Source organism: Nicotiana tomentosiformis, chromosome 4 (assembly GCF_000390325.3).
Source record: "Nicotiana tomentosiformis chromosome 4, ASM39032v3, whole genome shotgun sequence".
Classification (NCBI taxonomy): domain Eukaryota; kingdom Viridiplantae; phylum Streptophyta; class Magnoliopsida; order Solanales; family Solanaceae; genus Nicotiana; species Nicotiana tomentosiformis.
Window position 1 is genome coordinate 118,314,562 of NC_090815.1, and position 15,856 is coordinate 118,330,417.

The 15,856-nt window shown below is 31.8% G+C and overlaps 1 protein-coding gene across 1 annotated transcript; it reads left to right on the forward strand.

Moving 5' to 3' along the window:
• The first annotated feature begins 228 nt into the window (after positions 1-228).
• LOC104091807 (transcription factor HEC2-like) lies at positions 229-1,630 on the forward strand. Its single transcript, XM_009597229.4, has 2 exons — positions 229-586; positions 687-1,630. The coding sequence occupies exons 1-2, from the start codon at positions 490-492 to the stop codon at positions 1,355-1,357; spliced, it is 768 nt and encodes a 255-aa protein (XP_009595524.1). The 5' UTR covers positions 229-489; the 3' UTR covers positions 1,358-1,630.
• The last annotated feature ends 14,226 nt before the right edge of the window (positions 1,631-15,856 follow it).

The following is a 15,856-nucleotide window of genomic DNA, read 5'->3' on the forward strand; positions in this document are numbered from 1 at the left end:
AACATTTGAAAGAAAAGGAAAGAAAAAAAAGTATACCAACTTTGATGACATAATAAAAGTTGGTATTATATTCTTACCGAATTATTTATCTGCTAATACAGCAGAATATAAAATATCAAATATGCAATATAATATATATACTACTTACTATATAATAATGAAACTAGTTGTTATATATAGCCTTCAATTCCCACTGAGGCTTAGATGGTCTGTTTCCAATATTATCACTATTTTATTCCCTTCATTTCTTTCACTTCTCCCCAACCTAAATAGCAGCTATAGCTAAAACACTAGCAGCAGCAGTAGTAGTAGTACCACTACTAGTAGCAGACCTTTGCCATTTCACTCTGCAACATTCTGATAAAACTCTCAGTTTACTCTCTCTTCTCTTTACCTTACCCATCCCTCTGTCCGAATAACCCCATCTTCATCTTTTTTCTTTTCTTCATTTTCTAGTATAAAAGAGAGTGATTAAGTCTAACAAAAGCTATGGATATTGAGATGCTCAAATCAGCAGCAGCTTCTGAAGATCAAATGGAGTTGATGCTCATGATGCAATTAGACAAACTTCCTGACTTCTCCACTGGTACGTAACAACGTTGAATATTGAATATTATGTGACTATTTCATTTAAGAATTTAAACTTAAAAAGAGCCTAACTGTTTAATTATATTTTGTCTCGACAGGTAACAGTTCTGAATTGCCAATGATAGATTTTAGTCCACAAGGAAGTTGCAACAGCAACAACAGTGGAAATGGAAACACTAATTATTTCCCTAATCAAATTGATCACAATACACCAACTTTCTTGAACATACCTTCCAACAATATCTCATTTACTAACTCTCATCAAAATCCTTCAACCCTTCAAAATTTCTTAGCCAATAACTCTAGTAGTAGCAGTAGTTCTGGTGCATTTAATTCCCATTCGATGAATCGAAGTAATATGGCAGCAATGAGAGAAATGATATTCAGAATTGCAGCAATGCAACCAATTAACATAGATCCTGAATCTGTAAAACCACCAAAGAGAAGGAATGTGAAAATATCGACCGATCCTCAAAGTGTAGCGGCACGTCACAGAAGAGAAAGGATAAGTGAAAGGATAAGAATATTACAGAGATTAGTACCAGGTGGTACTAAAATGGACACTGCATCAATGTTAGATGAAGCAATTCATTATGTCAAATTCTTGAAAAATCAAGTGCAGTCATTGGAAAGAGCAGGTGCAAATAGGCCATCAAATTCTGTTGCTGCTACAGGATTAGGATTCCCTGTACCAATGTCTTTAAGTGGGAATTATTTACCTGTGAGTTCAAAGAGTTATCAAAATATTCAACAATATGCAGATGCTTAGTTTGACTCCTTATTTGAAGGAAAAAAAAAGAGAAAGAAGTTGTTCTTTCTTGTTAGAAGAAATTGAATTTGTGGGGTTGTAAATTAGAAAGGAAGTGTCAACGTCATTTGCATTATGATCCTTAAGGCTTATAACCATGCATGTTGTATTTGATAGGAGAATAATGATCTATAACCATGGTATATACTAGAGCCCCGATTGAGCTGTTAATAAGATTGTTTTCCTCAAACTCTCTTTTCTATATATGTTAGATTATGTGATCATTTTATTCAACACTTATTCTCTGACGTGTATGCTTGATTTTTTTTTTGTTAAATTGTTTGACCTTCTCATTGAAAGTTTAAATGTTTAGAGATAATATATTTTATTTACTTAATTATGTATACTCGAAAAGTACAAAGAATCAAAAAAGAAACCATCAATGTTTCCCAATTACATGGTGAATGATCAGCCAAAGTGAAGCTTGTATAACTTGCAACTTTCAAATAATTCTTATATGGGGGTTGAAATGGCCATGTGCAAATTATCTTTGCAGCATCTCGAAGAAAAATCTTGAAAACGAGATATTGAAGAGGCTTTTGTTTTCTTTATAGATATATATTCTTTTTTCTATTTACAAGTTCTGGGAATAGGTCTGTACATTTTGAAGATCAGAAGAGGGACCATTTAGGACTTTGGTTGTATACTCTTTCAAGGTCAAATAGCAACTCATGCCCCTTAGAAAGACAACTTGTAGGCTCCTGTTTGAAAATACCCCAGTTTTCTTAAGGGTCTTTTTGTTCCCAAATTGAACATTGTAGGGGTCGTTTGGTTCCCATATTTGAAAGAATAAAACAATGCAAGGACTAGTATTTGCCTTGGACCATTGTTCGCTTTCTTGACGAATTAATAGGAAGCTAAATCTGAGTTGAAACAAAGTCTATACTTCCCTTTTATTTTTCCTAACCTTTTACATTGGTAATATGATTAATAATTGAACGATTATTATGTCGGTGATTAATAATTGAAAGATTATTATACAATAATTACATATTTTCAGGGAATTTTCTGGGGGGAGGGGGTGAATTGTAATTTTTTTTTTGTTTTTTTGAGGTAGTCGACTAACTTGCGTTCTAGTTGACTGGGCTTTTGAAAATTGAATAAAGGAAAAGAAATTGCAGAAAGTAAATGACACAGAATGTTTTTATACTGGTTTGGATTCAGAATGAAACCTACGTCCAGTCCCCTTGGGTTGCAAGGGTGTTCTCTTTCAAGTATGAAGTGGCTTAGTACAGACGGGTTGATGTTGTTATACATCAATAACTTTGTCACTTTGTTCTTCTCTCTATTCTCGATACAATGCCTCACTAATGTTCTTTTCTCTCTTTCTTCTCTTTCTAGTTACACAAGACCAACTCGTTTTATATATATATATATATATATATATATATATATATATATATATAACGAGTTGGTCTCCATTCTTCATGGCGTGAGAGTGTAATGATTGAACGACAACTCGAGGGAGTTGATTCTTGGAATCAATCAAGATGATTTTCTTCTAAGAATAGAATCACTTTCCTTTTGTTGCTTAATTCCTTGATTTACTTTACCTTGCAAGCTGCTGAGATGAATATTCTATGTAAACTTTTTTATGTAGATGATTGATCTTCTATATTGATTGATTGATCCTCTATGATGATTGATTGATGCCTCCCGTAAATAGTTGATTCGAGTATTCGTTTTCCATAAACCACGCGGTCAAGACAGTTTTACTCCTTGATTCATGCCTTTGGATCTTGACTTGCACGTTTGACTCCTTGATTCTTGCTTTTAGATCTTCTGCTAGAATCTTTCCAATTTTTATGACATCCTTCTTTGGAATTGATTTCCTGCAAGTAGAATTAAGTTATTGTCTATCATTAAAATATATATCCAACAATCTCCCCATTTTTGATGATGACAAAAAAAAAACTTAATTCATTTTACTTCCCTGTTTATAGACTCATGCTCTAGTCGGCTCCCCCTCCCCCCCCCCCCAAACCTGTTGTGAGGTACTTGGAGTCGACTCCCCCTCATTAAGATGTTCCCCCTCACTCAGATGCACAGTAGTTGACCTCACTCAGTCAACTGAGCCACATCCTGCAAGTTAGTATTCTATTTGACTTTTGCTCAATCAGTCGACTACATCCTGTATCCTATAAAGCTAGTATATTCTACTTTCTCCCCCTTTGGCATCAATCAAAAAGAGGGATAAGTAAGGTTAACTATTAGCATATAAGATTAGCAGACAATATGCTTAATTACAGTCATCCACAGAGTATCCAAAAATACATGCAAAAGAAAATTATTCAGAGAGACCAAAAGAAATTGTCTAAATAGCCAACACAGATCAAATAGCAACTCATGCCCCTTAGAAAGACAACTTGTAGGCCCCTATTTGAAAATACCCCAGTTTTCTTAGGGGTCTTTTTGTTCCCAATTGAACATTGTAGGGGTCTTTTGGTTCCCATATTTGAAAAAATAAAACAATGCAGGGACTATTAATATTTCCCTTGGACCATCGTTCACTTTCTTAACGAATTAATAGGAAGCTAAACCTGCGTTGAAACAATACTTCCCTTTTTCCCTAAGTTTTTGTATTGGTAATATGATTACTAATTGAAAGTCTATTATGTCGCTGATTAATAATGAAGGGATTGATATACATTAATTACTTATTTTCATGGAATTTTATCTTTAAATAAGCTTAATACTGATATAACTAATATTTCTTATACCACATTATATCCTGCATGAGATTTAAACATAAATATTTTTCATAACTTAATGCGAGTATTATTTAATATCACCAATCAAACGTTGTTTAAAATATATGGATTATCTATTTCTTCTGTGGCTAATTAAATGTTGCATTAGATATGAGACGATTAGTTTTTCTTATATATGAACCAAATATTGCATTATTACATATAGAATTTTATGATGAGGTTAATTATGCCAATACAACAAATCAGAAGATTCTTAATAGCACAAAAATATTTATTACACTATGAATGCAAAATAATTTAAACCGGTTTTTCTTATGTCAAATCACTCCGGGCTGTTCATGCAATTTGGAAAGAACGGGGAGGAGGTATAAAGACGATTCACAGTTTTTCTATTAACCTTTTCTAGTATTATGGCAACTCAAGGCTGTGAAATTTATTCCTAGATAAAAGTCAAGTTGATATTTATTTAACACGCGTGCCTAGGGGCATAGTTTGGACAAACCCGTAATCCAAATCGAAATTCGAATTTTTTAGATTTTTGGTTTGGATTTTCGGGTTACGGATTGAATTTTGGATTTAATTTTTTGGATTTTGGATTTGGTACTTCGAATTATTGGATATCCAAAAATCCAAAATTTTTACACTTTATATTTAGTTTATTTTCCATATGTCAATAGTAATAAGTTCAATACCCTACCCATTAAATATTATCTCATATATTCAATATTAATTACTAAGTTACTTTGAGAATACTTTCTATTTGAGCATGATTTTATAATTTTTACTTCTTATAGGCCGTATTAATATATCTATTGTATTTTTTTATAATAATTTCATTACCGGAATACTTTATTTGGATGATTGCGGTGATGATGAGAACATGAGTACTTCATTTGGATATTCATTTTTATAAAAAGAAGAAACATCTCAACTTATAAGCTCAAAACCGAAAATCCAAAATATCCGAATCGATTAATCCGAAACTGAATTCAAAAAATCCGATCCAATCCGAACTTATTTGGATTGGATTTAGATTGTCATTTCTTCCATCCGAAAACTTAAAATCCAAACTAAAATTTTCATATGCAATCCGAACTGCCCGAACGCCCACCCCTACGCGTGCCTCTACCAAAAAAGAAAAGATAATATATCCCTAATATTTCATAATGCATGGTAGCTAGCAACTAGATTTTTTTTTATGATAAAAAACATGATGATAAAAAAATTCACTAATCAAATACTACCATATGTGAAAGAATGAATACTTAAAATAACACGTTTACTCATTTACCTAGGTTCATCCAACTCTAATACTCTATAGACAACTCAATTACATCACTTTGCGTTAAAACTTAACCCCTTTAATTTTCTCTCTCAATACATAATTTGGTAGAATTCTACTTGTAGCTATCTAACTTTTCATCGACTTTATAATCAGACATACAAGTACTGGACAAAGAGGTGTAGGTCCTTAACGTGTGACATATCGCTCTTTATTTAAAAGTAATCAAAATAATAGCAACAACAAGAAGACCATAATTTTTAAAAGACTTACATATATTATGGAGACAAAGTTAGAAAAAAACTGACGTCATAAATGAATAATTATGCAGAAAATCATCAAATGGTATCACGAATGATTGAAAAATCTTCTCCATTATGATAGACCTAAATAAATAAAAGTATCCATTTCTAACCATTTAAACTTTTAAATCTAACAGATCAAATGATTCAACATATTATCAAAAAATGCAACGGTTTTTGGTTCGTGCCTCTTTCTACCACTCAATTGAAAAAGTACTTCTACATGCATGCTTCATTCAAGAAAATGAATTAGCTAGAATTACCCTACGTTAGGATCATGTTAATAATTACTACAACTTATTCTATACCATCATCTTAATTCATGCTTGTTACGTTAGTTAAACTGAGCTAGAAGTAGGGTTACGGGTTCCGCTGAACCCAGTAGCTTTTGCTCCAACAATTTATATGTGTTAAAAAATTCATCAAAATATGTACAAATATAAAATTTAGAACCCAATTATTAACACGTTAAGTCATCGTTTTAAAACCAGAATCCATAAAGTTAAATTCAGACTCCACCTCTCTCTCTATATTAACATATGTGGAGAGAGAAAAGTCGATTAAGGTCGGTATTAAAATGCATGGCCACTAGCTAAGAGTATATTGGATATTGTATTTGTTTGAAGAACTTATTAAAAGAAGGCAGGTAAATATAATAAAAGATGGCGTGTCTATTTATATCTCTAAAATTAAAATTTCACATTGAATAAGTGAAGCTAAGGAAAGAAAAGCGAAGGGACAAAGGGATGAGGGAGCGAAAAGGGGGAAGAATTATCATGAAAATGCATGAGAAAACCACGTGAAATACTGACAATATGCGGTGCTCTTTTACGATTACATTATTTACATTTTTAGGTGGCTCATTATGACGTCGTTCTTCATCCCCTTGACACGTGAGTTGAATCTATTTGGTCAATCCATATTCATATATACTTGCCTATTTAATTTTCTTGTTTTCTATTGTATTAGCAATGTCTAACATGTTATTTACTTTGGTTCATATTCCAGAGTTATTTATGTGTAATTTATCTTTTGAAAGATTTGACTTAAATAGAAATGTAATGAGCAACGAATTAAAGTCAATGGACACCCTATTTTCCGGCTAATCCTTTTTATTGATAAACACCGTTCTAACAACTCGCGCCCCTAGGTGCTCTCTATCTACCTATCTGTATCGATTTCGGGTACATATACTCTTTTGACGAAAGTCTGTTTAAGTTTTTTCTGGGAGTATGGCATGAGTTACTTCAGTGCAGTAGCGCCTGGTATTCAGGGGTATATGTAGCCCTATAACACCGAGTTCAATTGAACTCATTACTTTCGACGCAGAGTATAAATTTATATTGCCAAAAATTACTAAAATCGTAATAAATTATAGATATGAACCCATAACTTTAAGGATATAATGAGTTCAGTAGTAAGAACCTTAAAGATTGAATTCATAGAGTTTAAATCCTGGATCCGACTCTGTATGGTATTCGAACATTGGCTCGATGTATTTTCTGTACTCCTTATTACCCTGAAAAAACAGGGACACCTTACGTTCTTGAACTGATAACTAGGGTATCTGACATTTTAATTGCATTGCTTATTAGAAATATATGTTCTAACATTTGACCACGTACGATTGAAGGATTTAGTCGCACACGTAAAAAATAAGCATCACTTAATTCTTTTATTTTTCTCTAATAGGTAAAATCACTAAAAGTTGTGTGGAAAGGATTAAAAAGAATGTGGATCTAAACTATAACGAGAAAAACCAAAGGTTTCATGCTAAATCATTTGAACAAATAAGAAATGTGTTGGAGATCAGAGGTAATAAAAGAACATCTTATATGAGAAGGCCAGAGAGCCATAATAAACTAACTAGTGTCCAAACCAACCCACTTGATAGCATTCTCTAATTCTCTAAGAATAACTAATAATAATTTTCAAATTTTATTTCCAACATAATAATGATACACTTAATAAGTAATAATACTATAACATTGCTTAGTTAGGCGTTATTGATTCTATAACGTACTTCATGTACTACAGTAAATTTAGATTGTTGACATTAGTTCCTTGTTTCTTCTTCTTCAGCATCTTCTACATCTTGGGCCATTATTATGTTTATTATATTTTATCTTAATTTTTAATTTTATTTTATTTTAATTTTTGGGAAGGATCTTCTTGTTGTTGTTCCTTTATGGTCTTTTTAATTCATGGGGACTTTCCTAGAAAATGGACTTAAAATCAAACTCTCTATTCTCAGCATGCAGTCATATATGTGATAGTAATGGACCATTATTTTTTTTGTAACACTAATTAATTCTAAGAATCGTTATAAGGAACTATCGATAGCAACCAAAACTTCAAAAAAGGAGCAATTTCTTACAAAGTTTTATCTTTTAAAAATGGTTGCAAAGTTCCATTCTAGTGTATCAGCGCCGACACTCGCCAAAGAAAAAGAAAAAGAGAATAAGAAAGAAATTAAAAAAGATGTTTTAATTATCACGCATGATGCATCCAAAAGCTAGCATATTTTATGTTTTTACTCTTTAAGATTTTGGTGGTTTTTTAGTGACTTTATACTTTAATATTCTGTTATTACTGAATATGATTTTTTTAAACAAATTATTCAAATAGTTTATTGATTCAACAATCTACGTATTTTGAACATCAATCAGTAGAATGCTAGCTACACTAGTTCAAAATAAGGAATTCCAATAAAAAACGAGAAACGGGTGGGGTGAAAAAAGCTTGCCACATATACATATAATGCTTACATCGAATTATATATATTAGCTAACCAATGTCAATGAGAAAAAAATGAGGTGAAGATGATATGTCTCTTATTTAACCATAATTAAGCAATACATTAATAATTTATATTAAAAGACATATCAAGTATTAATTGCGGATTAGAGTTTTTTTTTTATATGAACAAGAAAAAGGAGAAAGAGGGTTAGGTTGCCTCCCATGGGAGGATCCAAAGAAGGTAGTGTTTCTATCTAAGGCATCATGCTTCACTAAAAGCCATTTATTCCTATTATCATCCATATCCCCCACCCAACCTTATCAAATCTAGGAACATTGCACTATAGTATATGTTATCTATATATTATGTGTGGGTATTAAACAAATAAAACGGGGAAAAGATGAAATACCTAAAGTGGTCAAAGCACAAAATCATGAAAAAACCCATGTGAGGCTTTTCAGTAATGTCCCAACATATACTAAGTATTATAATTTTGAAGAAGCTTCTTTCGCCAATAGGAATGAATGCCTTTCAATCCTGTCCTGTGGAAATAGGGCATGTACCCCAAGCCTATATCTCAAGTACACTGTATTGTAATATCTATATTCTTTCATTTATCTTTTCAAATTGGAAAATACCGATTCCTTGTTTACTAATATCATACGACACAAGCGGAGCTAGGATTTGAAGGTGGCGGGACACATGAGCGAAGCGTTATACCAATGTTTCCATCGGACTTTTAATATTAAGGGTCGAAACAAAATATATGACTGTTTTCAATATATATACAATTATATATTCATAATTTTTGCCGAAATTAACAAGATCAAGTGACTCATCTTCTACATGCGTAGGTCCGCCTCTGACTAATACTATCTCATGAAATTCATTTTTTGATAAATGAAAGAACACTAGCTAGTTTAAAAGAGTAATATTTTTATTTTGATGAATGAAGAAAATAATTATGGACTGAAATTTCATTTCTTTTATTTTATTTTTGACTGCATTCTTGGATTCAAATTATTTCATCTTGTTGTTATTCCTACTTGTTGCAATTATCTTTTCTTTTTCAGTCGTTCTCTAGCCGAGGGTCTATCGGAAACAGCCTCTCTGCCCTTCCAGGGGTATGGGTAAGGCTGCATACATCTTACCCTCTTCAAAACCCATTTGTGAAAAACTACTGGATTTGTTATTGTTGTTGTAATCGCACAATAAAAAGAGATAAAGAAAAAAAAAAGATTTCTTTTTTTTTTCAAAGAGATACCAATCATCAGTACAATTGTGAGAAAGAGATGATATCACTTGGAAGAAGAAGAAAAAAAAGTCATTGGTATGGGAATTTGATTTTTTTATAAAAAAAAAAATAGCATGGACATAAATCCAAGAACATGGTATTATTGAAAAGATGCATTAATGTTACTCTCTTTACACTAGCAAACACAAAACAAAACAACAAAAAGACAAAAAAAGTAGAGAATTCTCACCGATTCCAGAAATATCAAATGTTGCCTCATTGTATTAAGAAGTCTTAATTAGTAAATTGCATATTCACTTTTCTTCCTATCTGCCAACTTTTCTGCTTAGCTATGTCAAGACTTTCTTTTGCTTAATATTACTTTTTCTTTTTATAACATCATATGATTAACAAGGGAAGAAAAATATAACCTTCCGATCCTAAAATTTTTTTGTCCGACCCCAATAAATATCACCGCAAATCGTTCACTCTTTTCTTTTATTTTCTTTTGGAGTCTTTCACTCTTTATTTAGGAAAATTAAATGGCATAAGTGGGTTGGTCAGTCGGGTTGGAATTTAGTGGGCCTAATTTGTTGAAACATTGAAAAGGACAAAACTCATCTAATGAATCCAAAGTCCTAAATTCTCTGTTTGTCCCTTGTGCTAGGTGCGACGTATTCCCTTTGCCTCCATCGCTATTACAATCTTTCGAAGTCCAACAAAATTTAAAGAGGTATATTATAAATTTATAGAGATAAATAAATAAATAAAATCAATACTGAAAAGCTTTGTCTGCATTATCTTTTTGAATATGGCAAGGAAAATAAAATAAATTTATACAATTTTATCGACAATGCCAACAACAACAACAATAACAAACACAGTATAATCCCACATAGTGGGGTGTGGGGAGGGTAGTGTGTACGCAACTTTACCCTTACCTTGTGGAGATAGAGAAACTGTTTCCGATAGGCTCTCGGCTTAAAGAAGCATAAGCACCACATTAAAGAAGAAAAAAGCAAGAATCAACAACAGTGAGGAGCCATATAAAAGTATCATAAATAACAACCAAATAATCAGGGGAACGCAATGAAAGAAATGACACGTAGTCCTAGAAATCTAATGCCAATAAAATACTAAAGTACGGGCTAATAATACCGGTATGACAGTGAGAACACTGAAGAATTTTCTCGACAATGCTGTTGGGCCCAATCAAAAGATTTTCTTTTAATTTGATTCTAAAATTTTAATCGGTCCTTTTATTTTTATTTTCTCCAAAATAAAATGTTGTGCTTAATATCGCCCATTTTCACCCAAAAAATGAAGAATTAATTGGTCGTCATATAGAAGGCCCGAGAAACAAAGCTCAATCCAAGAACATTTCGTATTCTACTCTGCTAAATCTAAGGGCTTGTCCCATGGTAGATTATGGGCCTATAGTGCTCAATTTCGAATGAGATTTTTTATCTAGTTACACTATAATACAAATCTATTTACAATATTTATTTAGGTTCCTTATTAATTACTTTGTATATCTATATTTACAAGTTATATACAAAATCATAAAATAAAAAATAAAAAATCAAGATCCCTTAATTTTAGTATGTTAGTTACACGACAACCACCCACATTTCCATAACCCCCATAAATTTAAGATTCTGTTTCTCATTCAAAGGATGTCAAAAATATTTTCTCTCTATTTTAATAATCACCCAAAATCTCTCTTTTATTTTTACATCCCCCCAAATTCCGATTCTTTTTCCTTTTCCAAAGGTTTTCAAACCCAATTTCTCTCTTTCTTACTAATCACCCAAAATTTCTATTTCTTATTGATACAATGCAGACGAAATTCAAAATATTGCTCTAGAATCAAGCTGTTGGTAAGTTTTGAATCTTGTTTTCTTTCTTTCTGAAATATTTATTGTATGTGACTTGTATATGATATATACATCAATACCCAAAACAATACTTGATACAATACTAATACAATTATAATACGATTATATAAGATTTTTAGTGTAGAGTTGTGATTGAAACTTGAAGAAGATGAAGATTATAATTGTATCATAATTTTTCAGAAATGTATCGTGGTTGTATTATAATTGTACATGTAGCATAATTGTTGAAGGAATTGTATTACAAATGTATGATAATTGTATATTCATTGTATATTGTTATGAGCAGTTTTGAGTTCGTGATGAATTTCAAAGTTTGTATCACAAATATATGATAATTATATATTAATTTATTAGTATTGTATCAGGTATTATTTTGTGTATTAATGTACCATATACAAGTTAGATACAATTGTGATAGAAGTACGATACAATTATATTTTAGGCATAGATGTATCTGATACAATTATCATATAATTATCATATAATTCCTGAATATTTCTTCATTTTCGGTGTTGTCCAGTATCCCAGCAAAAGAACGGTACAATTGATGATTTTTAATAATATTAAGCTGTCGGCAATGGTGGGGGAGAGAGAATATGGAGATTCTAGGAGTAGATTAAGGGATTTTGATGTTAAAAAAAAGGAGAGAGAGAAAAGGATAGGGAAAAAAGGAAAGTATGTAAATGAATCCCTTAATTGAAGGCACTAATAATGGGGTGCGGACCTTTTAAGGAACAATGTACATAATTTGAAAGAAAAATCTAGATACTTATTAAAAATTACAAAACATAAAAAACGTAGGTAAATAAGTTTCTAATATAGTATAGCTAGGTAAAAATTCCATTTCGAATAGTGGGTTTTTCCTATATATACTTTAATAGAAACTTATTTACCTATTTTCTTTATGTTTTTGTAGTTTTTAGTAAGTATCTAGATTTTTCTTACAAATTGTACACTTTCCCCCTTAAAAGGCTCCCTCCCCATTATTAGTGCCTTCAATTAAGGAATTCAATTACATACTTTCCTCTTTTCTTTTCTTTTTTTCCTTCTCCTCTTCTTTCTCCTTCTTTTTTTACATAAATTTCCCTTAATCTACGCCCAGAATCTCCATCTTCTCTCTTCTCACTATTGATGACAGCTCTATATTATTAAACAAATGTCAATTGCATCGTTATTTTGTTGGGAGACTAGACAATGCTGAACATGAAGATATATTTAGATTGTTTCTAGAATTATTTTCAATGTCGTTCCATTAAGAAGCATTGAATTCGATATTTCGATTTTTAGATTTTGTGATTGTTTGGATTGGGTATTCTTAAAAATGATTGAAAATATCCTTTGGAATTTATATCTCAATTTTGAGGGATATTAGTTAAGTATAAAGTTGGTTTAAGGTGAAATTTCAGATTGAAACTCAAAAAAGAAGAAGTTGCAGGAATTGTATGATAACTGTATCATAATTGCATTTGAATTGTATCTAATACATCTGTCACGACCCAAAATCCAACTAATCGTAATGTCATCTAACTCAACCCGCTAGGTAAGTCAATAACCAACTATCCAACTTAATGAGATTTATTAAGAGAAGAAAAGATAATATTACTGCTTTTATACAAAATATTTTTCAAGGACTGGTAGTACAAATCATGAGTTTCTAAGATTTAAATTTTTACAAAACTGAATTGAAATAAGTACAGTATCTGTGTGAAATATAAATGAATAGAATTCGAATCTAATGCTACCAAGGACAAGTGATAGCCATAACTGGAATGCAGGTACATCTTCAAATCCAGCTCCCGTTGTACGCAGTAACATCAACATCCAATATCTACACGCAAGGTACAGAAGTGTAGTATGAGTACAACCGACCCCATATACTCAATAAGTAACAAACCTAACCTTAGGTTGAAAGTAGTGACGAGCTGGGACAAAGGTCAGAGTCCAACTCCAATAACCAGCAATAGTTCATAACAATATAATAAAGATGGTACGAGAAATAACTCAACTCGTTCACAATTACGGAAAATAGGCATGCTTTTAAAGTATAACAGTAAATCCTAAATATTTCACCGAAAACCCCCAAAATATATGAGTAAGTTTGAAAACCGTAATTTTTTCCAAAAACCTTTCAACAATAAATAAGATATTTTTTTTTCCAGATAGCATGAGGTAAGTACATCTCTATGCCTACATGTCAATATACAGGTGAAATCATGAATGTCACCAAAAATCGAGTAGCACGAGGAAATGCACTTCTATGCATGTATCTCAAGTACGCGTGTCAAATATAATGCATCTCAGTGATGAACTCATGTACTCACACTGTCATGACAAAAAATTCCACCACATGCGTCGTGATAGCACTTAGTCTCCAAGACTAGCCGATTATAATAACAATTCAAGCCATTTTTAAACATATAATTAAATACTAGTGTCAAAACCAACATCGAAAATATTCAAACAACCTCCCAATACTAGTAATACTGAATCACGAACTCTAACTGAATATATGAAATTATCTCGAAGGTCGAATATACAATACTGTTCGAATAAGAAATTAACAGCACAATAAAATGAAAACACTCTAAGGGACTGTGACGACCAAGCAGTCCTACCTTGAATCCTTGAGATCATACTCTAATCTCTTTCCGAATCCGATATCTTCAATATCTGGCTCTGCATAAAAATATGATGAAGTGTAGTATGAGTATACCACGGTCGGTACCCAGTAAGTATCAAGACTAACCTCGATGGAGTAGTAGCGAGGTACAGTCAAGACACTCACTAGTCAAATAACCTGTGCGATATAGCATACAAAAATAATAGAAAGCAAATAGCACTAATAGCAACACCAATCAACTAGTGATTTAAACAGCAAGGCAGCAAGAATACCATAAATATTTCACAAACGAATAATAAACACAAGTACATCCAATTAATTAAATCTTTCAAAATTTACATCTTCTATCTATAAATTTTTCAAATAAAAATATTTAGAATGTAATCCGTACAATTAAATATATCCTGAATATACTTCCTTCAAATAAATATCTTACGAATATAATTCTTTCAAATAAATATTTTTCAAATATAATTCTTTCGAGTAAATATATTTCGAATATAATTCTTTCAAGCAAATACCTTTCGAATATAATTCTTTCAAGTAAAGTCACCATGTGACACTTCATTTAACTTTCCTGGTGTGAGAAATATATTCAACATATCACATCAAATGGCACGGCAATACCTTCGTGCACTTGTCTCATTCGCACCCAATATATATATATATATATATAGATCAAATCAATTGGCACGACAACACCCTTCGTGCATTTTATCTCTTTCTCACCGAGCATACATATAACAGTACTAATTAGGTGGGAAAAATTCCAATAACAACAAAAGAAATAAAGTGGGAGGCACACATGAAGCAACAATGACTACAAGTCACATAGAAAATATAGGTGCACAATAACATCCCATGATAAAGGCATGAATGTATAAACAACAAAAAGATATCACAATATAATGTATGTCTCTTGTCCTCGCTTGCACAGAAACACCTTTCGTGCCATGAACATATGATAATATAAAAATAATGGCACGACATCACCCTTCGTGCTTTTACTCTCATCCTCACGTGATAATATAATTGAAATGGCACGGCATCACCATTCATGTTTTACACACTCAAATGGAACGGTATCACCCTTCATGCTTTATACTCTCAAATGGCACGGCATAACCCTTCGTGCTTTTTACTCTCAAATGGCACGGCATCACCCTTCGTAATTTACACTCTCCCTCACATGATAATGTATATGAAATGGCACGGCATCACCCTTCGTGCTTTACACTCTTCCTTACCAAGCACATGTATATCATTAACAAGCAAGGTAATAAGAAGCATAAATAACATCAAGGAGAGTGTTTAGACGACAACACAATACAATAATTCATATCACAATTTGCCCACCGGCCACAACCAATTCCAAAGATACAATAAAAATTAATTAATTTCACAGCAAATAGTTCAAGGATCCACCCAACGTATATAAAACCTCAAAAACAACAACAGAAATGGAAAAGTAACTCAGTATAGGATAACACCTTCTTTAATCTAAATTTTTGATAAATATATAAACGCCTCTTTTTAAGCTTATTTAATTAATTATTTACAAATAAAAAAAAATCTATAATGAAATTAATTCCAAGAGATATAAAATCAATAAACACATGGAATTCACATAAAACTTCAAGTGGCAATCACCCCAAATTATCATAAAAAATACA

What these genes read in the sequence shown, in the direction of transcription:
- LOC104091807 (XM_009597229.4), top strand. Translation starts at nt 490, where the DNA reads ATGGATATTGAGATGCTCAAATCAGCAGCAGCTTCTGAAGATCAAATG. An exon ending in ACTTCCTGACTTCTCCACTG is followed by an intron (nt 587 to 686) that starts GTACGTAACAAC and finishes TTGTCTCGACAG; the next exon opens with GTAACAGTTCTGAATTGCCA.